At 42.3% G+C, this 27,560-nt stretch overlaps 1 protein-coding gene across 3 annotated transcripts in view; it reads left to right on the top strand.

Moving 5' to 3' along the window:
• The first annotated feature begins 344 nt into the window (after positions 1–344).
• Positions 345–27,560, top strand: part of myripb (myosin VIIA and Rab interacting protein b) — a 129,040-nt gene continuing 101,824 nt past the window's right edge. For 2 of the 3 annotated variants that reach the window (XM_085287342.1, XM_085287344.1), the window contains exons 1-2: positions 345–513; positions 7,807–8,013. In XM_085287342.1, coding sequence (XP_085143468.1) covers positions 7,904–8,013 — 110 coding nt within the window. In that variant the 5' untranslated portion in view covers positions 345–513; positions 7,807–7,903. Of the gene's footprint in view, positions 514–919; positions 939–7,806; positions 8,014–27,560 lie in introns of those variants that run through there. The other variant, XM_085287343.1, reaches the window with a different exon arrangement.

Consider the following 27,560-nt stretch of genomic DNA (forward strand, 5'->3'; position numbering starts at 1 on the left):
CTCCCCCAACTCTCCCCATGCATGAGCATCAGTGCCAACACTGGAGCTCGGGATGCCCAGGTGCCTGCAGAAAAATGAAATGTGATATTGCGTCAGCAAAGCGCGGAAACAGCCCCAACTAGTTTCTCTCCAACCTCGAAAATTTCATCCCTAAATATGAGTTCACGCTGTGCGCCACCAGGGAAGAATCAAGGTTTGGGTGCCAATCCCTGACCTCCCTCGCAGTGCGTCCTCTCCTCCCTCCTCCTTCTTCCTCCGTGTAATACAAACCTCGTGATCGCCCATTCAGCGGTTCCTACGTCCGCTGCTTTGGGGGTGGTGGTGGTGATGGGGGGTGGAAACACAATAAGCTGACTAACCGAGGGGCAGGAGAGGAAAAGTATCTGGGAGACGGACAGGTGTCGCGGAAGTTTACACTTGCAGAGGCGCATCCCCTCCGCGTCTTTCTCTCATTATCTGGAATAACGTGAAAGAGACTGTGACTGGCGGTCATTCGGCTCCCACTGATCCTGTGTAAGTGATTCTCCACACCGGCTCACCGAATAGGCGAAGAGGTGAACGTTAGCCCGTTATAATGAACAGGCGTAAGAGGCAGGAGCCTCGGTCAGGTGGCTGATTTTGAGATGCACGATTTAACGGCTCGGCGATTCTTGCATACCTCAGTATGAAAATGCTGCCAGCCCAGCTGCTCGTGCAAGAGCTACAGGAGATCTTTGTTGCACAGATGTCATCATGCGATCGCAGCTAACGTGGCAGCCCGAGTGAGATGAGTATAGGTGCTGGTTTTAAATGAGGGGAAAAATGCGGTATTTTTAGCCTGCGAGGTGCAGGTGAATTTGCATCATCACAAGTGCTGGAAACTAAAAGCACGTCCAGGCAACGCACGGCGTGACTCATCTCTTTAAATTGAGAAACTAAGACTCTTCGGATTAATCAGAGTAAGCCATCAAAAAACAACTAAAGTCACATTTTTGAGTCTGAGCCACTGCAAGAAGGAAAAAAACTTTAATCCCCAGGAATGTAAGCTGGAAAAATCCTTACTTGGCTGCTACTCTGAGTTTGGTGTGCAGGTACAGGGAGCTGTTTCTCAGTGCAGCTGTTTGTGTTGCTTTGTTGTTGTTGTGGTGCCGATCGTCACCTGTTGAAAGTAACACTTGGGGACACCTGGGTCACTTGGGCGACACTCCCCCAAATATTTAATGAATGAGTGTGCTATTCTGAGGCGTTCATTCAAAGAAAAATGAAGATCACCCAGCAAAAAATCACACTTAGTGCTCATGTTACAGTAGTGCTCAACACTTAGTCACATCCACAATTACCCAGGCAGATTTAATCAGCACCTGTTTTTATTTTAACACTTCACGGTTAATGCCTTGTGTTGTGTGTCTTCACGGTCTGGTCTCCGCAGCCTCTTGTCTTGCTCTGCATAAAGTGGTAATTGGCCTGTTAGTGATAGATGTGACACAGCAGGTAGATGTCAAACAGGGACGAGTGATCGTGAGCTCAGTGGGGATTTTAATGCTCCCACGGTCTTGATGTTAGAATATTCTTTGGCAGAGTTAACATTTGGTGCCATATTGACCATGGATGGCTGCTTTGGACCAGCTGAGCCGTGGGAAAACAGGCCATGCTTTTTAAGCCTTCTCTTTCCTTTTATTTTGGTTGATTATGTTCATAGAAAGTAGAAACAAGATGTTTTTTTAAGCAGCAGTAAAATCACAGAAGTTACCAGTAAAATAAAATTCAAATATTCCCGTGACAGTGAGCCAGCATGTGTTGTACCAGGACCGGGGGCCTGAAGCAGGTTAATTGAATTTACACAGCTTTAATTTTCCTAGTTTATCTTCTTTGACATAGAGTTTATAAATGGCAACAATGGAAATAGTAGAAAAAGGATAGAATGGTCAAATATGATGTAGTTAATATTGCTTTTTGTCAGTGTTGCTGCATTCGCTGCTCCCAAAGTGGCATTTAGTGTTAATGTGGGGTGAGTCGTTGCTGAACCAGCTAACGTCCTTAATCTTAATTACCCTCTTGTCTGTGGTTTATATTGCATGTCTTTTGTGTCAAATTATTGCATTTATGCCATCCTATCATTATATCACAGATAATCTCTCCCCAAAGGAGGTTTGTGTTGTTTGTGAAGAGTCATGTTTTAATATAAAAAGTGATGGCATTTTATTGGCATTGAAGATTGATACTATACCCAGTTGTGTAATGCAACTTTGTTAGTTTTTACAACATTACGTTAATGATTTACTTCACGAAGAAAGCAGTTCCTGTCCCATTACTTTTGTGTTACTCTGCAACATTGTCTCACAATTACCAGTTAACAATAAAAGGCTGAGGCTATATGCCCACACACAGACACAAATCCCTATCCAAATGAGGACACGTACACTCTTTTAAATGTACGGGTTCTGACTACAGCGTTGGTGATGCTATTGTAGAAACTGAGGCTACAGTACTACAAGCCTGACTGTTTATCATGGTTGCCTCTCTGGGTTTGGCATTGCATTGCAAGTTCTTCACTAGTAGCTTTGTGTTAAAGTTCCCTTGCAGATGATTGCAAAGAGTCAATGTTCCCTTTTAGTGCAGTAAAAATGGAAGCAGTTTTTATCTTTCCACTCCTCAAAAGTTGTAGACTGCCCTACTATTTTTATCTTCCCTGCAAATTAACTGAAATCAGCTGATTGTAGCACAAGGGCTCAGGAAAAGTGCACATTTGATGATTTCTTTCTTTTCCCCCATCATTCAGATAGTTGAAGAACTCATGCAACACAAGTAACAACTTAATTGTTTGAATTTAGCACCATAATGGCTCATATGTACTGAGTTATATGCATTTTGTTTCTCCAAGCGTTTCTAATACCAATTCTGCCGTTGCCTTATACGCTTCTCTTTCCATTGTAGATTTTAGGTTGAATCGATATTCTCACAAATTCATCTCTAATGACAGATCTGGTCATGTAGAGCTGTTTAAAATGTTGTTTTGACATGCAGGATTCACTGTATCTGTCCTAAACTAAATCTGGTGCCACAGTTTTTATTGCTTCTCTTTTCTCTCTCTTGGCAACTCTTGATGTCATCTTGACGGATAGTGGTCATATCCCAGGTAGCAAAAACACCTTGAACACGTCTGTTTCTGCTCGCACGTGGCTGTAAGAAGACAAATGACCAAAGTTATACACTGAGAAAACAGTGAGCTGTCACTCTAAAGTTTCAAGCACAGTGTAAGACAATTTCCAGCTCATATTCCCATTCAAAGCTGCATCACACACACAAACTGACTGATCTGCAAAGTCAGTCCGCTGTATTTATCTTCTGTCCAAAAAGTAATTTCAATGAAGTCATCCTCAATGCACTTACCTCAAGCTGTCACAAAAAGCTGATGCAATGGAGAGTGTCTAAAACAAGCAGTTCATTTAGCGCTTGGCTGCACCTGCCCTTTTAGCGCTCCAGCAGGGCCTTGTCCTCAGCTCGCCCCTCCTCTGCTGACTCTCCGAGGTGACAGACAGCAGCAGCAGAGCCAAGTGCTTTGCAGCACGGTGCAGGATGAGTCGTTTTTCTGCATGCTCCTGTTTATTTAGGATGATCTAGCATCTGCATGTCTGCAGTTTTCTTAAAGAAATGATTGATGCAGATGGTGTGTCTTGGCGAAAATGCAGGAAAATGGAGGGGTTGTATTCTGTTCTCCTGAGAGATGCATCAGTGTGACCTATTTTCTGTGTGAAGTGATTCTCTGTGCTCTCAGAGTGTCAGCCTGAACATGTTTGCTCTAGTAATCTGACAATATTACACTGGTGCACCCCATTGTTGTGTCAGTCAAAATGTGACACTAGTAACAAATCCTGTATTTTTGTGACTTTGAACAGAAAGAGAAGCCTCAGAGTGGATGCAGTTATGGTATAACATCAATATTCAATATTTTTATAATAAAGTTTTACAATGTCTCTAATGGTTTCAAACACAGAAAGATGCTATCATTCATAAATTACCTTTACTAAACGATGTATTTTTTCTAGTCACCTGACTGTCTGTTGTGTATTAGGTAATTGTATTATTTTGGCTCAAATTATGTATTTTACAGATAAAATGTATATGTTTCTCAATCAAATAACACACCCAGGTTTCTAACAGCGGATTTTACCTGGACGGATAAGGGACCAAGGGGAAACTTAATGTTTGGATGCAGCTTGTCTGAATTCATGATAAGAGTTTCTGTTTTATCTGACTTTAATTTGATAAATCCACACATCAGTGTCATACTATCAGGCAGACAGACTGTGAGGTTGAGAAGAGGTTAGTGAATTTAACTGGGAGGTAGAGCTGTGCCTCATCGGCATAGCAGTGTAACAAAATATTATTTCTCTGTGTAATGTGTAAAGCAAGGATGTTTTCAGTGCTGCAGCGTTAGTCACCTATTTCTGACTAATTTCCGCCATCAACATCAACCAACCACATGCAACTACTCACTAATCAGCTGGGGAATATACATTTTTTCCAAGCAACTGGCAGTTAGCATGGAATAACCACCAGTCGCTCGGGACTGCCAGTAGGCCCGTGTGACTATAGCTTAAAGGATTGGCTGAAGCCTGTGTTGAGCTACCTTAAACCTGTGTTTCATGTGAAGTCAGCAGGGCTTGGCGGCTTTGGTTGCAAAAACAAATTAAACTGGAGGAAAGGAATAAAAGAAAATTGCCTTACTTTTATCCTAGTAATTGCAATTTTTTTGCAAGTTTTTAGTATTATTTGATACAATATGGTATTTGCTGGTGTAACTAATAAAGGTATCCTATCTTAAGAAGTAAAAACATGCAGATCATGTTTATTCAGTTCAGTATTCCATCTTCACTGAGAACACTGAACGGATTGTGGACCTTTGAACCACTAAGACAGTTTTGTGTTGGTGAATGCAGGTTTTTCGTTTTGTCTTTTCATCTGTGTGCACCACACCTGTGGTATTGACTTTGGTTTGTTAGTGATGCTGCAGATTAGTGACTCTACTCCGTGTGGGAAGCTTAAATTTGAGACATAATATGCACGTGTTTGTGTGCATGCATGAATTGCATGTTGTTGGAAATTATCAGTGAAAGTAATAATGAACTGAATGTGTGTTTGCAGCCATCAAGTATATGCGTCACTAAGCTTCAAATGCAGACACTCTCATGCATAAATGCTGCTTCATCCCTGTCCTTGACACCACTCACTATAAAAAGAAGGCCTAATAATTGCCTTCCTTTGTGGCTATACACTAATGGCCATATAATCATAGTGTATTCATCTTCTCTATACATCAAAAGTAACATGGATGCAAGAAAAATAACTTGTCCTAATAAGCCACTGCTGCTGTAATTTGTTCCATAGATTATAGATTGATATTCCAGCTGCTAATTTAAGCAGTAAACATGGTTTAATGCAGAATTGAGATCAGCATGATTAGTTTTCAGGTGAGAAAGTGTGTTTTTCCCGAATTTATCAACTAGATGTGAAGAAATGCAAAGTTAGTAAGACACTTGGCACAGCAGTAACCTCATTATTGGGAAATATGCTATGTTTTTTGTTGAAACAGTGTTTCACTATTTGTTACTGCTCCGATCAAGTAGTAAAGTCAAGCAGGGTAAGAACTGTGTGTGTGTATATATCATTTTATTGTGACATCACTCAGTGGTGATTTTTCTCTTCTGTAACAATCATTATCTTGTACTGAAGACTATTTCAAAGTTATTGAGACCACAAATTCATGTGGAGAAAAATGCAGAAGCGGGAATTAAGTCAATAGAAAAGCAGTGTCATTTTTCTGATAGACTTCAGTGCAGTCTGTTTTTTTTCTTTTTAGCAGCCAAGCAGTCACCCCCTGCTGGTGATTAGAAAGATTGCAGGTTTAAGGTGGTTCAGACTGGGTTTTACTTTTCCATCTTTCATATACAGTCTGTGGTTAAAGTTTTAAAATCAGAGAAAGAAGACAATGCAGGTAAAAAAAACAACAACCCAAAACATCCTTTCTAGAGATTTTTTTTTATTTTGTTTCACCTCCCAGAAAAACAAAAGTGAATGCCAGCCATATGATGAGTACCATTCATACTTTTAGGCACCTGCTGGCATGTGTAACTCTAAGTGTGACTATTTTAATATCTTGAGTGGAAAAAGAAGTGTGATTCTGATAGACTGGAAAGCCTTTACAGAGGTCTTTCTTCACAGTGGCTGAATGAAAAGCAGTGGTAATGTGACAGTGTGCTTACTCTGTGTGATAATAGAATTTTGAGACAGAGATTTTACTGGGGTTTATTTATTTTTTGGGCCACCGTGCTGATAATGTGAAACTTCAATTTGTCAATTGTGTATGTTCACATTTGTCTTTTGGGATCAGGTAGATTACAATTAAACATTACAAACCTATTAACAAACTTAAACTGAGACTATTACATAAACCAAGTATGACTGGCTCAGTTTTATTTTCAGAAAGTTTAACAGTGTGTTGGGGTGAGCCAGGTCCTGAAGTGACTGGAGGAATGAGTAAGAAGCAGGACTGAAAGGGAGATGCGCTGTCAATAAAGCTATTGGTCCAATAATAGAATGGACATAATTGTCTGGTCTTCTGAGTCATAGCTCTCTTCACTGGCAGTGCTCACCCATCTTGTTTAGGCTCTGTTGTTAATGTTCTCCTCCTGTCCATCTCCTCATCTGTCTTCGCTTCTCTTTCTGTGCTGTCATTACTGTTTTGGTCTTGTTTTTTTGTTGTTGTTTTTTTAAAGGCAACCCCTCTATGTCTCCGAGGTTCTATTTTTACTTCACCATATGTACTAATATGCTAGTTCATGCACCATTCGTAGAAATAAAATCGTTGCAAGACATTTTATTTTTCAGATAATGACATAAAAAAATACTTCAGATGGTCAAGAGGGCCAGTTCAGTGACTACAATCAACCGAGGCGAAACTTAACAGATGGCTGTCGACTACAGCCGCCTGTTCTGGCATCCGCCTGTCAGTCAAAGGGGCACCCGCTTCTAAAAATGATAACTTTAATCCTTAATGCTGTTTAAATGTGTGAATTCTACATTTTATTTGTAAATATAAAATATTATATATTATCATAATATAAAATATTATGGTATGAAAGGAAAAATTAGCTAGAGTGAGCAGATTTCTTTTAAGCATGGTTACTTCAGCTCTGAAAATGGGCAGTTTAACATGGGAATCTGTGAAAGCCTCAAGTGGAGAGAAGAGGAACTGCAGTTTTGCAGCTTCCAAGGAAGATGCTTGGCTTATCAATAGTCTTAGCCAACATAGACTTCTATATTTCTATTTATGTTTAACCAAAAGGGTATAATCAATTCCACAGCTACTGTATTAGACAGGATTCTTGGATGGCAGTATAGCACATCACATTGTTTCATAGTCTAGAAATATCCAGGAACTATACAAATGTTTTTAGAAGATTTTGAATACATTTGCTTGACATTAAATGTTCCCATAAGTTCAAAAATATATATTTTTTGCTTCCAGTGCTAGTTTATGTAACAGTATTCTGAATGGTCCCAGAATGTGTGAAGAGGATGCTTTCAAGGCACTCGATATTCACTTTTCAGCCGAGGTTCATCCTGCAGGCAAAGCAACCTGTGACTCAAAAGTTATCCACAAGTCATACAAGGAAAGTTACACAGTCATTTTCACTGTGAGATGAGCATCATTCGGTGTTAAATTACTAAAATCCACTCGGACATACTCACACAGCATATAAAAGTGAATTTAATTAAAAAACGCACAATCCATTTTTATTTTTCTATCCGTTTGTCTTGTTCCAGGGTTGTCCCAGCCTCGGCCCCCAGAGCAGCGGTTCCTGTGCCTCTCCACCTCTTTGACTAGCAGCAGCAGCAGCTCGGTGTGGCGAGGGCAGGAACAATGGGCCGAAAGCTGGACCTGTCAGGCCTGACGGACGGCGAGGCTGAGCACGTCTTGAAGGTGGTCCAGCGGGACATGAAACTGCGAAAAAAGGAGGAGGACAGGCTGAGGTGAGATTGGAATTTTATATTCAGTGCCTATTTTTTATTTTGAGTATTTTTAGCACATTTGACAAGTACAGGGTGATGTGACAGGAACTGATGCAAGGCAATGTCATTCGCGTCTACAGCTGGCTCTTACCAAATCTCCTTTCTGCAACCTGCTTCTTTACTAGTATATTTCTTGTGCAATAAAATTTTTACAAAGTATATAAAAATTACATTTACTGTCTGCAAAACTAAATCTCTGAATGGTGCAATAACAGCTTGGCAACAGTGACTAGGCACAGCAGGTACATACGACTCTCAAGGACATTCAGGAGACTCGACAACAAAGACGCCCACATATGTTGAATATGTATTACATAGTTCTAATGTCTACTCCTTAAAAGGGTGTCTTTGTACACATTCTTCACGTCTACAGTTTGTCAGCGTCTGTACAGCTCATTTACTCTAGGAAGGGTTTATATATATGTTATCCATTTCACCAGAAAGGAAAGGAAAGAGGCTCTTTAGGCCTTGGATTAATGTGCGACTTTAGACACTTTATCAAATCGAGATGCTTATCTGATTTAGACAGAAAACCTTTTACCACATAAAGTTTACAATACTCTGCAAGCTAAAATGAGGTACATAGAAAGTTATGCCTACATGTTGTGACGATGTACAGCCTAAATAATGAGACCAGTGATTAAAAACTGCTGATCTGGGTGAAATTAAGATTTTTGCATTGAAATGAATGACCTGCTGTCCTTTTCTGGGTAAAGACCTAATGTTTCAAAAATGAATGCATGTACCAATTACTGAACGGGCCACTGTAGTGACTGTGAATTGAACTGGGTGCTATGCTACAATGGAAAGCCTCTTCGGCATGGCTTTTGTAAAGTAAAGCAGTCAAATAAAGCAGCAGTAAAATAGCTCTTCTTCCACACAAAACGATCCCTGTGAGCGTCACCCAACCCAATCAGAGATTTCATCAGATGATGGACCAGGTTATGTGTTCAGTATAAGTTACAACAGTGATTTTAAAAAGTACTGTTTTCATGACACAGAAAATTCCAACTGTAAATTCAACATAGTTCTCAAATGCCAATCATCTTGCTTCCTAGTACACCTGTCACATGTGACTTTAGGCCGTGCAAAGCATGGAGCAAAACTGCAACTACACTTGGTTTTTTCCCAGTAAAACAATGACGAATGTCATGTTTTACCACATTAAATCTAGCTTAGTTGTGGCATCTGAAGCCTTGTTTCTATCAGGTGTTTTCCATCATGCTTATCCTCCACCATTAGATCCATATCATACAGTGTGGCTTTTTTTGCCAATGTTGTAACAGCAACAGCAGTTTCTGTGAGTTTATAAATGAAGTAAAGTAGCAAAGTAGTTTTTGTAACTGAGTTTTCAGTCCTGCTCCTCCTTTCGTGTTTTCTGCTTACAGGCTGTCAGGTCTGATAGGGTCATTATTTTGGCCCTCTGGTCTTTCTCTCATGTCACATCTTCTTAATTAACAAATGCTAGACTGCTTCCATCCCTTCAGCTCCTTTCCTTCACTCCCTCAGGGAGGAGTAAGAGCGGATTCAGTTTGGCTGTGACAGACATTAATAGGAGGCCGGCCATCAAACATATGCTCGGTTCAGTGTTGTTGTTTCATCGTGACTACAGGAGGAGGTTTGCCAGTGTATCTAATGCCACCACAAAATCCAGAAAGTTGTTTTTAGCTGTTTTTCAGCTGGAATTTAGGTGAACCCTATAATTTTTGAAACGCAAATATTCTCCTTTGACTGCCTCAGCTATTTTGTTGTGGAAATTTGATGTCTTTCTTCAGACTTGAACAGTGAGCCTCAGTGGTTTATTGTTCTTGAGTGAATGCCACAAGTGATTAGGCTCCTTTACTCGGAGCGCTAAACATCTTAGCTGTACTCAGAGGAGCAAAACAAAGTTGCTTCACAAACCAGAATGCAGCCGTCGGTTTGCGCTGCTCGAAACTCTACTTAGTTTCCCAGAATTAGTTTTAGAGCAATGATGCTGCATTCCCAAATTACTAGGCTGTAAAATATTCCCCCATCAGTCTGTCATGAATGAGCTGAAATAAATTATGACTCTCAGGCTGTTATTACTGCTGTTTACAGCAAGGAGATGAGCAGAATATTGATGATGTAATGACAGGGGAATATTTATTAGGCAACAATTCTTTAAAAAAAGCAAAGCAGATATAAAAAAAAAAAAACAACAACAATTATTTTTTTCCAGAGGACGCAAAGTCACAGTTGATCTAAATTTGTCCCCCATGATAAACCTAGATTTAAGGGGTATTTCAGCCCAATTCAAATGAATTGTAGCCTGTAGTGCTATTTGTACATTAAGGTTGTTTTGATTTGTCATTTTTTTGAGTTGTGGAGAGACTGCTGCCGTTGGGGAGTGTTCTTTTTTTGCTTAAGTTGGTGATGTGTGACACAGCAAATCATTGGTTTCTAATGCGATGATGAATGTGATTCACTTCACCTGCCAGTAGTTTGTGTATAAAAATTGAGCGCTGTAGTTCTTAAATCTAAAGGAGTGTTTTAGTAAAGTCGACATTTAATCCAGTGACACAGATCTGCAAAAAAGAAAAATTTGCATGTTTTCAGCTGTCAAAATGGTCATCCATGTAATTAAATACAGAGGTACCCCCCTACCCCATTGAGCTTATATTTATAACTGCATTTTAGGCAAAATCTTACTGGAGTAGTAAACAGCAAAGCTCCAAAACAAATGTTTTCTTTCAATAGACCTTCCCACATCTTAAAAACTTGTCTGTTCCAAGCCTGTTCACAGCGTCTCATCTCTTATGAATTTTTAGTATCCGAGTCCAAACCAAGATGAGCCTCGTGGCCTCACGGGGCAAAGTCGACCATCTCATTATAATGCAAAAATGCTACAACTGTCCTTTAATTTTTTAGGCTGAATACCACTGCTTACATTACCCCTAACATCATCAAGCTTCATCAGCCTGCACAGTCAAATGCTTTAGACTCTCTTAATACTGCCCATGGCTAAATACTGAACAAGGACGTGTTCTTGGTCCATCTCTCTCTTGGGAACTGTGTTTTGCTTTTTCTTTCTGCCTTCATCTAATAAATAAAAAATATTTGTGTGGTGGTCCTTGCATAGTTTGACTTTATACAGTTCCGAAAAAAGAGAAATCCAAACAAAAGAAAACAATCTGCATCCTGACCACTACCACGGCCAGTCAAGTTACGGAAGGAAGAAAAAGAAAGAAACCCCAAATCCTCTCATTTGCACTGGAAAATTTTCCGCAGTTTACGAATAGGAATATAAATCTCTCTCCATTTATATATCATTCACAGCAGGCTCCCTCTGCGGTTTGCATGGCTAACTCTTTTACGATTGATTTATGGTAATTATTTATTTATTTGTGAAGGAAGGCAGCCTTGCAGAGCTTCAAATTAGGCTGGTAAACTTTCGTAGGACAGTTTAAGGCTCAGCTGGCTCATTTAATGCTGAATTTAATTTTCCCTCATGGTGAATAGGGCTGTGCAATATGACCAAAATCTCATATCCCGATATAAGAATTATATCGTCTGATAACGATATAAATCACAAAAATGTAACATTTTCTGTAAATTCTGTGAATCTCGGGTAGCTCGACTTGCGTGAAGTGTTTCCAGCTGGGCGTCGTGTAGCTGGAGTCGAGTGTTTTAACCGATGCATGAAACGATATATTTTTAGACATAAGTTGTAAATTAACTGTAAACTTTTTTGCTTCTCATCCGTAGATACTCTGCATACTCTTTCACGTGATTCAGTTTATTTTGAAAAGTCTCAACAGGATTTTGAGCTTTATGGTAAATGGCCTGTATTTATATAGCGCTTTACTAGTCCCTAAGGACCCCAAAGCGCTTTACATATCCAGTCATCCACCCATTCACACACACATTCACACACTGGTGATGGCAAGCTATTGTAGCCACAGCCACCCTGGGGCGCACTGACAGAGGCGAGGCTGCCGGACACTGGCGCCACCGGGCCCTCTGACCACCACCAGTAGGCAACGGGTGAATTGTCTTGCCCAAGGACACAACGACCGAAGATTGTCCAAGCCGGGGCTCGAACCGGCAACCTTCCGATTACAAGGCGAACTCCCAACTCTTGAGCCACGATCGCCCCCCCCCGATTTTCTATTTTATGTAGAAAATAAAGAAGCGGTCGCGGTGGTTTTACCGTCTTTGTTGCTAACGACAACGCATAAAAGCAGGCGCTTGTCCGTCCGTAGTGTGGTTATATTAAATATAAGAGAAAGAGAGAACTTTAAGAAATTAATATAGCCACTACAGTGACCAACAAAACGATGAAAAAATGCTGTAAACGTTTATTTTGCGACATCACGAGACAAACGATAGCGTAAAATGAAAGGATAGATGTTTTTATATCGTCATCCGATATATATCGTTATATCGAACAGCCCTAATGGTGAATAATAAGAAATATTTGAAACACCTGACTGACTTTACCTGCTGTCTTATACACACTCAGATAAAATAAATTCATTAAAGAAATGGCACAGATAGCTATAAGTTTAGTTAGAGACAAGTGGTGCTGTTCTTTAAATTATTTAAAGTTTTAATGTTGGAAACTGCAGGTAGTCTATGATGTCTCCCGGCTTTACTGCTTTAATATTTTTAAATGAGTGTTTAAAACTATGTTTATTATTAATGTATAACACAATTCAATTTGTTTAGATAGTTACTATTCTGTTGCTGCTGAGGTCTGTTTAAGGTATACCTACATATGCTCAATTTCAGTAGTGTGATGACATGTATTTGTCATATTCAACACCTGGATGGAATTTCATTACATCTGTAACAGCTGTTCATTTGGGCTCGGCAATCAACAATTCAAAATCTGGTGGTCAAAGGGCACTGTGAACTCATGAAAGTCATTTGACCAGAACTCAAGAATTCTTACGCTAATGATGACAAGATTTCGCATTAATGTCTCAAAGAGAAAAAGTGATTTAACTTCAGGTTCTTACAATATACATATGCTCATGATGTATCTGCATTTTATATTTTGTCATTACTCTAATACAGCTTTAGATACACTTACTAAAGTTAGACACACTTAATATCTTTTATTGAATTTGCTGAAAGAATTCAGTGCACACGTTTGTTATGAATATGTGCAGACATGGACTTTAACTGTAAGTTGACTGGCTGGGTTATAACAGTGGGGTGCTAATCCTAGTTTCAAATGAAGTTTAAAGACATCTGAGGCCTTCATTAGTAACCCATAAACCAGCCATGCAGCTGTGATCTTTAATCTGAAAAATCAAACAAGAACTTAAATGTCATATTTGATTCTGTCTTGTGTGTGAGCTAGCACTGCTGGTGCTTGACTGACACTTCCTCCCAACTGCTCTTGTTAAACTTTGCTGGTTTTTATAGTGCAAAGCACTTTTTTGAATTACAGTAGGAAAAGAAAAGCTGAACTTCATGAAAATTGGGATGGCTAACTTAAATTTAAATGGCTTACTGGGAAACTTAAATAGAACAAAGCTATTGAAAATGTCATTACTAATACTTGTGCTTATCCTGCAGTGCTGTCACAGTTTAATATTGTCACAATTTTTAATATTAGATAAAGCTGCAGGGCAGCAGGGTGGTGCAGTGGTTTGCACAGCAAGAAGATCGTGAGTTCAATTCCACCATCAGCAGATAGGATCTATAATCAGGTCTGGTTGTACAGTGGGGCAAAAAAGTATTTAGTCAGCCACCGATTGTGCAAGTTCCCCCACCTAAAATGATGACAGAGGTCAGTAATTTGCACCAGAGGTACACTTCAACTGTGAGAGACAGAATGTGAAAAAAAAAAATCCATGAATCCACATGGTAGGATTTGTAAAGGATTTATTCGTAAATTAGGGTGGAAAATAAGTATTTGGTCACCTCAAACAAGGAAGATCTCTGGCTCTCACAGACCTGTAACGTCTTCTGTAAGAAGCTTTTCTGTCCCCCACTCGTTACCTGTATGAATGGCACCTGTTTGAACTCATCATCTGTATAAAAGACACCTGTCCACAGCCTCAAACAGTCAGACTCCAAACTCCGCCATGGCCAAGACCAAAGAGCTAATTTACGAATAAATCCTTTACAAATCCTACCATGTGAATTCATGGATTTTTTTTTTCACATTCTGTCTCTCACAGTTGAAGTGTACCTCTGGTGCAAATTACTGACCTCTGTCATCATTTTAAGTGGGGGAACTTGCACAATCGGTGGCTGACTAAATACATTTTTGCCCCACTGTAGCTGGTGAAATTGAAGTCAACTTTCCACAAAATGTAGTTTATAACAGTTAATTTATGATTTAACAAACAATCTATGATTATGAAATCATCTAAAAACTGTAAATGTGTTATCTTTGTGAAATATAAAAATGTAATATAAGTTACATGTAAGTAAAAAATAAGAAATTGGGAATGGGGCAAATACTTTGTCAGCTACCAGCTTTAACTGAGTTCCACACTACAGAGCTGAAATGATATGAAAATAAATCTGTAATAGCTCCTGTTTGCAACCTCACTGGACTGCATCTGAGGGGTGAGGGTGTGCTTCTGTGTGATTCAATTAGAGGGGGTGAGCTGCTCAACCCCTGGCCTCCACCGACTCAGTGGTCATCCAGCTGGAGAGGCTCATTATGTAGCAGCAGGCAGCTCAGGGGAGCATGGGCTTGGATCTACTTAACAAACAGCACAAGCACACCCAAGGGAGACAGACTGGGAAATTATTATAGATAGCAATCCACCACTGTTGCTTTGTCAACAGCGAGGCAATGGCTGGAGTTTCAGCCGCTGGTGACTCTTACAGGTAATTTTCTCTCGGTGTTGGGAAGGATCCACTTCATTAAAGTGTCTGGCAAGTCCTTGCATGGATAGGGCAATTACTGTACCTCCAAGACTCATTTCAAATGCAGCTGTGGCAAGTCTGTCCCACCAGTTGAAAGGCTCTCCTTTATCCCAGCTCCTTTGTGTGCGTTGACCAAAGCAAATGGTGCTCTTTGGGTAAGTCTTAATTATATGTGAAGTTGTTGTCCTTTTTAGTCTTGGTGTAATTGCTGGCTGAATAGCAGAGAGTGATACTTTGCATCACCAGCTTTAATTAGTCAGTAAAATTGTGAATGGTTAAGTAATGAAGTTGTGTTCAGAGAAGTGAGCAGTAACTACTGACGTCTTTTTATTAGAGATCTTGTGATTGTTTGAAGCTTTATTCAAACCATGTGCTCCTGTTTTATTGTGCAGCTGTTATTATTGCGCATTAAACACATTGAGCTTCTGTGTAAGAGGGAATTTTTATTTTGTTTCTTATTTTTTTGGCATTTCCAACCATTAGGTCAAATGCTATGTGTCATACAAGCAAAGGCTTTGGCATCTTTCTTCTCATTTCTTAGTCAGTGGTTTCTTTTTAGCTCCGGTTGATGTGGTTGACAGGTAGGGACAGGTTCACAGGAGTCACACTGGGAGGCTGTCGCTCTGTCGGGGACAGAATGACCTCTATTTCATCCTCCTGGCTGCCTGTGTGGAGAGAGGCAAGAGGATAAAGATGAGCTTTGTAGATATATAAAAGGACAGCTTCAAAATGTATTATTTTTGAGCCAAGATGAAAGACAGCCAGGTTTGTTTGGTCCAAGTGGCTCCTTATTCACGAGGATCAATAAATTGGTGTAATTGGATTTCAGAGCGCATGCAGTAAGAGAGGATATTGCCCTCTGTTGCAGGACAGTCCCTCTGGGCTGCACTGCCATCTCCTCTATTAAAGCTGCACTAGAACTGGGGGGGCAGATGAGCCTTCTGACATCGACTTTAAGGCCTGAGGTCTTTTCCTTTCACAGCTTCGACTCGGATTTAAGTTTACACCCACATCTATTACACTGTCGTCCTCTAAATGCAGCAGAGTGTTGTTTTATTAATGTTTCTCTAATGAAGCAGGTTTCCCCAGACTGAACTAATGACCCCGACTTGTGTCTGCTGAGGAAAAATCCAGAAATTGCGTAACTGGTCGAACGCAGCTTTGAGGTTTTTGGGCAGCTGAATGGTTCCATTGTGTTTAACAGACATGCCTTATTCTTTTCTTCTCAGTGTCTAAGGTGTTTTTTCTGTGCCATAATCCACTTTTAGGCCCCGCTTTAAAATTATTTTTAACACTTACAGTATATAACCTGTGCAGCAGCCAGTAAAGTAGGTCTTTGCGTAGTTTAATTTCAGCCTAGCTGTTGTTGTGGCAGTTGTGTTTTCTTGGCTGCGGTTCCTCTTTGGTGGGTATTAGCTGTGTTGTGTTACTGGTGTGGGTTATTTGTCTGACTCACATTGATGTGGATTGTTTTTGATGTGAAAGTGCTTTGTGTGTGTGTGTGTGTGTGTGTGTGTGTGTGTGTGTGCTGGTCTCGTCAGCAGCGTGTTGTACTTTATGTGTTTGTGTGCAGCAAGCAGGAAGGACAAATCCTTCTGACCCCATGTTTTTTTTCTGAAGCCACATTGGCCGGTGTTACATCAGCATCATTTTGTGATTATTTCACATTTCACGATCTGCCAGGGTGACATTACACTGCTCTGGTTATTGTAATTTAATTCTTTTAACTTTGTTTTAGACTTCAGAAAAGAAAAGCACCTGAATATGTTTTCTGCATAGATTTTTCACCCTGGCTACATCAGGAGCACTATAGCATTTAATGTTTCTTTAGTTGATCAGAGCTGCTAATTGCTGTGACCTCACTGTTGTGCGGTAACTGTTTTAATAATGCCACCCACTTCTGTGTGACAGGTCAGAGTGTTCTGTCTTTTAATCATATAAAAATAAATAAATAAATAAAATGCCATTGACTCATATCTCAAATAGCAAAGCAAGCTTCCCATTGTTTGAATGGCACAGTCTGCGTGCTGACTTCAGATCAGTACCTACTTAATTTGCTTACCTGTGTTCAGGGGCTGTACAGGTGCCACAGACTCTAATTTCTAATTAGATTTTAATATGGCTCTAAGTACACGACATTAATATAATTGAACTTAATTAGCAGAAGGAAATATAAGCCCCCTGACCACAGCAATTATACATGGGCGTGCTTATGCATACACTGTCTTGCTCTCTGTGTACAGACACATTTTTCTGATATATGGCTCATCTTATGCTCTTATAGAAAATAGCATCTTACCTGCAACTTCACCAATGTTTTTATTTACAACATTTAATCAGTTGGTGCTTGTTTAATTTTTTCCTTTACTGGTTGTAATTTTTGGATGGATTGCAGGTCTTTTTTAAGTGTTAGAAATGGGGCTGCACAATACTGTGTTTGTTTAATCGGCATCATTTAGTTGCACCATGGTAGCCAATCATGTCTATGATCTGTTAACTTAAAAATAAAACACACTAGAAATCAGAAAATTAGAAAACTGAAATGTCTAATGAAATTTTCTGTGCATCAGCCGAGTCCCTGGAGAACAAGCATCTCTAACAGATGCCAGTTTACGGCGTCTTTTTGGAGGTAGGTTCTGATTTCCCCCGAGTGTGACAAATCAGCCGCTGTTCATCCCCTTGGAGCTGCTGAGCCAACAGGATTGGCTGATGAGATGGTGAAAAACAAATCCATCCTAGCTACTTGTGGCACATTTCCTTTCATAGCTCTTACGCCCCTTTAGCGTTTCCGGCTGACTGAGTAGATAGGTGTCACCTTGCCTGCAAGTAACCTGGCGTGTGTGTGTGTCTGAGAGAGAGAGCGCCAGCATGTGGTGTCTGAGCTTCAGCTAGCCAAGGTTCAAATGGAGGTGAACGGACCACTGCTTATCTTTGTCTTTCTCTGGATAAACCTGCTCATTTTCCCACCAAGATAAACTCGCGGGTTATCTGCAAGAAGACTAAGACTGATTCAGAGCAATAACTTGAATATTTCTCCTGCGGTCTGCTATGATTGCTTCTGCTGCTGGCAAAATGTCAAGTGCTGTTTTGAGTCAGAGCAAAATAGTTGGTTCCAACAGAATGATGGTCTTATCTCGCTTCTTGGTTCCTATCTCTCCCTTTTTGAGATTGGCTCATCTATTCAGTGTCAGTGTCTGATTCAGTCCCATTTTCCATTCAGTAGTATATCCTCTATGCAGCTATCTGTGGATGTTTTGCTACCTCAGTAGATACTTAGCAAGGTCCTTTATGTGTTTTAGATGGGCTGAATAATTCACAATCTGTTATCACCCCAGTCCAACTCTTCTTTACACCAAGGCTAAGAGACACCAGACTCATTTATCTTCTATCACAGGTCTACTCAGTGGTTTGTGCTGTTTGCAGGGTTACTAAGCAGCAAATACCCAGTTAGTTACCACATCTTCAGAGAAAATGGATCTTTTTTTGGGAGGTAAGGATTTAAGAAAGCGAGAAGTCCTTTGTGGGATTACATCTTTTTCTCGTGAAGATGGTGCAAGGACAGAGCAGCTGAAACTGCCAAATGGAAAAAATGCATGCTTAAACAGCATCAGCCTTATGCATGTGTTACGGGTCCCAGATGTGAAGACCACAATAACAAAAAGAATACAAATCTGTAAAAATAAAGGTAGAGTCTCAGAGAAAGAATCACAGGAGCACTCGTGTCTTTTCCCAAATTGCATCTCTTATTTCAGATCAACAAATATAATTTACATCCAGTGCTTTCACTTGTCAGATATGCTCAATAACTGTAAAAGGTAAATAAAAGGCATTTGGCAAATATATGCATCTATGGTCATTACATTTCTCCAGTCTACACTGTTAACCACACTATTCCTTCACTCATTTAAATCAGCAGTGCAGATAGCATATAATGCCTTAAACGTCTTATTGCTCTTTCTCACATATAGGGCAAACTCAAAATAGCTTATCCACAAATCTGATATAAGTGCATAAATCTTACTAGATTAGACAAAACACACCTGAATGTATTACTTTGCAATGTAACAACATAAATGTACATTCATTCTTAGCTTATTCTTAACATTTCCACATCACTTGAACCATAAAGTATATATAAGATATTTTAATCTCGAATAATCTGATGTCAGGGCCTTTACAGTTAAATTGGAGCACCACACACACATATTTGCTTGTTAAATGGAGTTTACCAAGTTTAAATACATCCCGCGGGCTGGCGAACTCTCGCGGTAACTCTTGCGAGACCTGGGGCTGCGCGGCTCGGCTTTACCACCGCTGCGGTGCCGCGCTTCAGTACTTTTCAACTAAACCCCACTTAAGGTTACATCGGCGGTGTCAACATAACTCTCAGTAAACACCGAAGTAGAACAAGGCACAAAACCCTCATACACTGTATTTTTAAGACGATACTGACCTGTAAAAATAAAGGTAGAGTCTCAGAGAAAGAATCACAGGAGCACTCGTGTCTTTTCCCGAATTGCATCTGAGAGGACAGGAAGTTGGTCTGCTCTAGGCAACCGCGGGCGAACGACTACAGTGTCAACAGTTCCGCTTATTATTTCTCACTTTTACTCTCCTCAATTGTTATGGACTACACGTAATGAATGTAAAATAATAATTGTCTTAATTGCTGACATATGTTTTTCTTAAAAATAATAAAATTTACCAAAATGTGGTAGCACATTTGTGTTCACCACACGCTCCCCAACAGCAAAAGTGGCTCCTGACACTTAACTTGAATTATAAAAAAAACCTTTAAACTAACAAAGTCTCTTTACAGGGCGACCGTGGCTCAAGGGGTTGGGAATCGCATCTGTAACTGGAAGGTCGCCGGTTCGATCCCTGGGCTCTCTGTCCTGGTCGTTGTGTCCTTGGGCAAGACACTTTACCCTACTTGCCTACTGGTGTTGGCCAGAGGGGCCGATGGCGCGATATGGCAGCCTCGCTTCTGTCAGTCTGCCCCAGGGCAGCTGTGGCTACAACCGTAGCTTGCCTCCACCAGTGTGTGAATGTGAGAGTGAATGAATAGTGGTATTGTAAAGCGCTTTGGGTGCCTTGAAAAGCGCTATATAAATCCAATCCATTATTGTTATTATTTACAGAAGTCCCTGGAATATTCCTCTTGCCCAGGTGTCCTTAGACTTCAGGCATTCTTCTTCCTGAGATTTCTGTTCGATTCAATAGCAAGGAACAACATATGAAACAGGTAAGTAAGGGCTAAGGGTGAGGGGAGAGGGGTAGGGGGGTTGGGAGTAGAGAAGAGGGTAGTAGAGGGAAGGATATGGCGAAGGCTGGACGTTGATGGTGTTCACCGCAGGATGAGCCTGATAGGCTGGTTGACCCAAGGATGGGTAGGTGAAGAATGTGGTGGGACGTCTCTGCCTGCTGGACTGCCTAGGATGAGATGGTGGCTCTGGATGGATGTCATCCCCTGGCTCCACCCTGGGTTCCGGCTCTGGGTCAGGAACCTCTACTGGATCAGGACTGGACTCAGTGACGTCAACTTCTTCTTGAACCTGAGGCATCTCCTGATTGTCACTTAGTTGAGGTAGGTCTGGGTCTCTTAACACAATTAGATCCTCTTCCGGAACCATGGCACTTTTTTTTCTAGGTTGGACACGAGCCCTTAAGACTTGTCCTAGTTCACTTGGACCGGAGCTCCGTTGCGCTCCACTTGGAACTGGTGTGACTGGAGAATGGCCCCCTCGAGGGTATCTGGGTACACCAAGCCAGTACAATGGCTCACCCTCTTCCGAGTCAGTTGTGTCAGGGTTCGGCTCTGGTGTCATTGGTCTTCCGGTGGACTTCTTGTTTCTCTTGTGTGGTCTTGTAGCCTGACTTTGGATAATGTCCACTGGCAAGTCATTTACTTGTAACAACAAGTTCCTGTGCAAGGTGCGAACAGGACGGCCTCCCGCCTCTGGACTCACTTTGTAGACGGGGTTGTCGCCCACTTGCTCCCTCACAATGTAGACCGTTTGCTCCCAGTAGGGTCTCAGTTTGCCAGGGCCCCCCCCTTTCACTCAGGTTTCGTACCAGTACTCTGTCTCCTGCCTGTAGCATTACTCCTTTGCATCTTTTGTCATAGTTTGCTTTGCCTTTGGAACTTGACTGTTGACTGTTTGCATTTGCAATGCGGTATGCTTCTGTCATCTTCCCTTTCCATCTTTCTGCATACCCATGTGGTGTCTCAGTGTTGTTTTCTGCCATGAGACCAAAGAGAAGGTCTACTGGAAGACGAGGGTGTCGACCATACAAGAGGTAGTACGGAGAGAAGCCAGTCGATTCATGCTTGGTACAATTGTAAGCATGGATAACATGGGGTAGATGTTCCTTCCAATTTTGTTTCTCCTTTTCTCCCAGTGTACGCAGCATCTGTAACAGGGTGCGATTCAGTCTTTCAGTAGGGTTGCATTGGGGATGGTAGGGGGATGTCCTTGAGTGACCAACGCCTGCGAGTTCTCTTAGGGACTTGAATAACTTATTCTCGAACTCGCGACCCTGGTCGTGGTGGAGCTTGGAGGGGTAGCCAAATTTGGGAATGTAGTCATTGAAGAGGCGGTCTGCCGCGGTCTTTGCGGCCTTATTCTTGGTGGGATACGCTTGTGCGAACCTGGTAAAATGGTCTACAACAACCAGTATATATTCAAACCCACCTTTACAAGACTCTAAGTGCAGGAAGTCAATGCAAACAAGCTCAAGAGGGGAGCTGGATGTTATGCTACCCATGGGTGCTCTCTCGTGTGTCGTAGGCTTCTTCTGCTTGATGCACTGACACTTCCTTGTGACGTACTCTTCAATTTCTCTCTTCATGAAAGGCCAATAGAACCGCTCTCGAGCCAGGTTCAAGGCTTTCTCCACGCCGACATGGCCCATGTTGTTGTGGTGTGTGAGAGCTACCTGTCTGTAGAGAGTAGGTAGGACCAGCTGCTTGCGTCCTGTAGTCTTTCTATAGAGAAGGTCATTCTCCATGTGCAGCCGACTCCACTCTCTCAACAGTCTCTTTGTGTTAGTGTCAGCCTTGTCATCTTCTGTTGGTCTTATGTCCTTCTCTACCATGTCAATGACTTTTCTGATTGCTGGATCTGCTCTCTGCGATTGTACAAGTTGGTCATGACTGATTGACTGTAGGGGTTCTTTGATGGGTAGGTTTGGTGCAGTGAGGTTAAGGGCTGCAATCCATGCTACATCTCCTTGCTTCGCTCTTCTGCTCCCTTCCCAAACCGCACATACGGCTTCCTCCGACAGTTCCTCTGAGCACTCTCCCATGAACCTCTCAATGTCAAGTGGGCAACGTGACAGCACATCTGCATCAATGTTTACTTTTCCCGGCCGGTATTTGATGTCGAAGTGGAAATCTGCCAATTGTCCGACCCAACGGTGTCCAACTGCGTTGAGTTTTGCTGTGCTGAGGACATATGTCAAGGGATTGTTATCTGTAAAAATGGTGAAATGTGGAGCATAGTAGAGGTAATCCTTAAACTTGTCACAAACTGCCCACTTGAGGGCGAGAAACTCTAGTTTTCCGCTGTGCAAGTGGTAGTTTTGTTCAGCAGGTGTGAGCGTGCGAGACCCATACCCAATCACTCTCATCTTGCCTTGTTGGTTCTGATATAGGACGGCACCAAGGCCCCTCTGGGATGCGTCCGTGTGCAATATAAAAGGGCGGGTGAAATCAGGGTACGCTAACACTGGTGGCTGAGTGAGCATGTCGATCAAGCGCTCAAGGATCTCTTGGTGTTCTTTGTTCCACTGTATCAGGGCTCGAGAAGGCTGCTGAGTGTGTTTTGCTCTGCCTCTAGTTGGCTTTGGTGGCAGTGTGTTGGACGGGACTTGGAGCAAGTCATACAACGGTTTGGCTATGCGGGAGAAGTCCTGCACATACGTCCGATAGTAGCTTAGGAATCCCAAAAGCTGCCTGACTTCTCCGACGGTCTGTGGCCTTTTGTGTTTGAGTGCCTGTACTGCCTCGGTATCTTTGGGGTCCACCTTTACTCCATCTGCAGATACCAATCGGCCGACATAGCGAACCTCTTTACGGAACAGCTCACACTTCTCGGGTTTTAGCTTTACACCATGCCGTTGTAGGGCTTGGAGGACTTTCTGTAGCACTTGGACATGTTCGTCAAACGACTTGGAAAAACAAAGCACGTCGTCAAGGTAAGGGATACAGCACTCGTCTCTGAGGGTGTCAAGCATTTCTTCCATGCTCCGTTGGAAGGCTGCTGGGGCATTAGACAGTCCAAAGGGTATCCTCACCCATTCATAGAGGCCCCACGGGGTAGTGAATGCCGTCAGGTACCTTGAGCCTTCTGCGATGAAACCTTGATGATAAGCTTTACCCTGATCCAGGATCGAGAACCAGCTGTAACCACCTAGCGAGTCTGTGAGATCCTGGATCCGGGGGAGTGGGTGTCTGTCTGGCACAGTCTTGTTGTTTAAGAGACGATAATCGATGCACAAACGTAAAGACCCATCCTTCTTCCTTACGCAAATGACTGGAGCAGCATACGGCGACTGTGACTTCACTACCCATCCCTTGACAATCAGCTCTTGAATATACTCCTTCACTTCCCTGTAAAGGGGTTTAGGGATAGAAGCATAGGCCCTCTGGACTGGTGTATCATCTTTGAGCCTGATTTCCATTTGTAGTGAAGGGATACAGCCTATGTCTGTGCTGCTACGAGAGAACGCCTCACACTCTTCCCTTACACTTACATCACCACGGACTGCCATTTGGCTTTTTCTACCTTTAAAACCCGGAGAGCAGCCAAATGGCTTTTAGCTAAGCTTTAGCTTCAGCCAAGTGGAAGCTAAATTGGCTAGTCATTCATATGTATATTAGGTTGTTAGCTGGGAATTCTGGAGGGAGGGGAGTGGGGGTGTGTGGATGAGGGGGTGGGGGAGCTGCTAAAAGCTGTGAACTTCCCACTCCCCTCCCTCCAGAATTCCCAGCTAACAACCTAATTTACATATGAATGACTAGCCAATTTAGCTTCCACTTGGCTGAAGCTAAAGCCTAGCTAAAAGCCTACCAGCCATTTGGCTGGTGGTGGGTTTTAAAGGTAGAAAGGTAGAAGCCTGGGACACCTTTTCAACTGACTTCTGTTGGTCCGGACTCAGGTGGCTAAGATCAACTGGGGGTAGCCATGACTCAGTGGAGAGTTCAGAAACAGGAGTGGCTGCGCTCACCTCAGCTATGGTGATGGGGCTCTGTGTGGGTTGAGTCAGCTCTGATGTGTTTGTGGGTCGGTCTGCCTCAATAACTTTAGCGACATGTTGAATAGTACCCAGGGCTGTTCTCATCGGTAGAATTATTTCGTGTTTGGAGTGGTTAGAGATGGGGACCTTAACAAATGGCCTTTGAGGGTTGTTGATCTCAAGGAGCCCTTCCCCAACACTCAGGTGTCTCAAGGCAGTGTTCTCGTCGGGTTCGTACAGCACCAGGGGGTCACAAATGTCAAAACTTTGGGGTACTCTGCACCACACTTGGACTGCTTTTCCAGCAGGAATGGTCACATTGCTCTTCCCAATTCTCACTGTGGCTGGGTCACATTCTGGTCTTTGTGGTACTTGTATGAAGTTTACCATAGCCATCACTTGCTCTTCGTCTGTACCAAAAGCTTTGCGTAGGAGACTATATAATAAAGCACTGGCCTCTCGGTCTGACTCTTGTGTTTGGATAATGGCGCCAAGCACGTTCGCTCCCAGGAGGGGCTGAGGGAGTGACAGCTTACTGACAAGGAAAGGGGCTTGCACAGTAAGATTGGGATCTTCGTGACCAGCAAGAGTGACTGTAAGTTCAACCCACCCATCATAAGGAACTGCTTGTCCGTTAACCGCATAAACTTCAAGTCCATCATTTAACAGCTCTTGGAGGGGTCTCACCTGATAGTTAGGAATAAACCGCTGAACCCACTGTCTATCCACTAAACTCACTTGTGAGCCAGAATCAAATAACACTGTCACTGGATAGCCACCAATCAAACACTTGAGGAGGCTTTTCTTTCCAACTAGGGGGACTTTACAGCTGTTTGGTGTTAAACTTTGGCAAGAGGTTACCTGTTGCTTTCTCTGGTCTCGCTTTGGCTGCCTTCTTTTTAGCTTACTGCGACGTCTTGCACACTCAGTAGTAAGCTGTGCAGAGGAAGACCTTACTGGTTGGGACTGTGACTCTGCGCCGGCCTCTGGCTGTCCCTCGACAGAGACCGATTCCAGTTTCCCTGAGTTTTGGTCCGCTTTAAACATCCCACCGCTCGGTGTCCTGACTCGCAGCATACAAAGCAATGACTACAGTCCTGCAAGTTCTGTTCAGTACACTTTGGACAAAGGAACGCTTTCTTTTGAGGAGGTCTGTTGGGGTTGGCTGGGGTTTGGAAAAGCGGGTTGGGAGGTGGTTGTGGGGACAGCTGGAAAGGCTTTGCCTCGTGTTGTTTAATTAGGCTGGCGACCATGTTAGTTAGAGTCTCTACTTGGGCGGCAAGTTGTTTGATTGTTGGTGAGGATTGCTCTTTGGCTATCTTGTCGTTTGCTTCGACCCCAGCACTTTGGGCTTGTGCACTCTTTTGGCGGGCGACTTGGCCTAACCTTCGCTGGTGTTCATTTTCATCACTGATAATCTTTGTGACCTCACTAAGAATCTCTTCGTCAGTGACATTGTTGTTTGAGGTGAGAGGTCTTAGTCTTTGTCGCAAGTCTGCGTACTTAGCCCCCAGGCCTTGATAGATTGTGTGGAGGAAAACTTCCTGGACGGTTCTTGGGTCATAGGAGATCTCAGTGTTGGCCTGCTTCGACTGAAAAATAAGCTTCTGTTTAAGTCCAATCATGCGATACAGAAACTGCTGGGGCGTCTCTTGTTCACTTTGTCTAGCACACATTAACTCCTGGAGCATTTCAGTTGTCGCTTTTTCTCCGAGATGAGACCTCAGAAAGCCCTGAAGTTCATGGAGAGACAGGTCATCTTTGAGCATTAACATGTCCCGGAAAGTGCCAGGCTTCACAATTCTCAACACACCTCGAACAATTTCAGCCTCCACAAATCCTTCTTTAACTCCTTCATTAATCTGCTTGGTGAGACTGTTGTAGCTGATTTCGGAACTGTTGTCTCCAATCTGTCCTCCAAACACTTTGAATTCTCTGCGTGGCAAGTACGAAAAGTCTCTTACAGTGACTGGCTGCTTAGGGCTAATCTGTATGATTGGTTGTGGTTGCAAATTGCTCTGCTGGCGTGCTAAAGCAGGTGACTGGGCCCTTACAGTTCCACATAGTCTTAGCCTCTCACCCAGTGTCTCATACGCTTTCCTCAACTCCTCTAACTGTTGTATTTCTGCGTTTGCATAGGGGTTTGGTGATATATCTGGTGGATCTTCCGGCGGTTGTGGGTCTAGCACGGTATTGGATGGTTGTGGACTGGGCATGGCATGTACTTCATTCTCACCAGCTGTTTGCACGGCAGGATTACTTCCTTGGATGACTAGATTAATCAAATCATTCAGCGTCAACAAATGACTCATGCCCTCATCTTCAAGTTGCAATAGTGTATTTGACTGCATGTAGGAGGTGATATAGTCCATACAACCTTCTTTATCCTCCTGACTGAGCTGTGTAGTGTCTTTGTTTTCTGATGCGAGGCTCTTAGCGAGTTCGAAGAGGTCTTGACCTTGGAGTGAAAACAAGCGTCTCCTGATATTCCAGGCGAGTTCCTTTCTCTCGGTCGACATGTTGTATGTATTTCTGATTATCCTTCAGCTCGATAGTGACTAGGATGCGTCACACTCCCCTCACTGCAGTACGGTTCCACGTCGAGGCAAAGGTCCCCTTTTCACCTCACTACCTGGACACCTACTCGCTGGCTTGGCTGGAGTAACGGCCTTGTCACGATTGTGTCGTGGTTCTGGTATCACTGGATCTGCCCTCGACGACTGTAAAAATAAAGGTAGAGTCTCAGAGAAAGAATCACAGGAGCACTCGTGTCTTTTCCCAAATTGCATGTGAGAGGACAGGAAGTTGGGTCCGCTCTAGGCAACCGCGGGCGAACGACTACAGTGTCAACAGTTCCGCTTATTATTTCTCACTTTTACTCTCCTCAATTGTTATGGACTACACGTAATGAATGTAAAATAATAATTGTCTTAATTGCTGACATATGTTTTTCTTAAAAATAATAAAATTTACCAAAATGTGGTAGCACATTTGTGTTCACCACACATGTCAAACTGTGTGCCACTTGTGGAGGTGTAACATTTCTGCATCACCGCACTCTCACTCTCTCTCTTTTTTTTTCTTCATGGTGCATTTAAAGATCCTTCATGTTGGGAAGGATTTCATGGTCTCGGAATGCAAAATGACACAAGGAAGCATAAGTTAGCATAATGAAAAGCACCCGGTCCATGAGGTGAAGAGGGAGACAGACAGTGTGTTTTATACAAGGTGCAAAACAACAGAAACTGAATCCTCTTTTCCTTTTGAAGCAGTCTTGCGTACTTGAAACTCCTCTGTATGCAGGTGATCTTCTGTCTCTGTTCTGGTTGTCTTATTTTTCTTTTGAGGTGTTTTTTTCTTTTCTTTTTTGTGCCATCATTCAGAGTAAGCATTTAAATGTCATTTAACACTGA

This window comes from Mchenga conophoros, linkage group LG9 (assembly GCF_057382185.1).
Source record: "Mchenga conophoros isolate Kocher_MC1m ecotype Shallow Benthic linkage group LG9, M_conophoros_male_GT1.1, whole genome shotgun sequence".
Classification (NCBI taxonomy): domain Eukaryota; kingdom Metazoa; phylum Chordata; class Actinopteri; order Cichliformes; family Cichlidae; genus Mchenga; species Mchenga conophoros.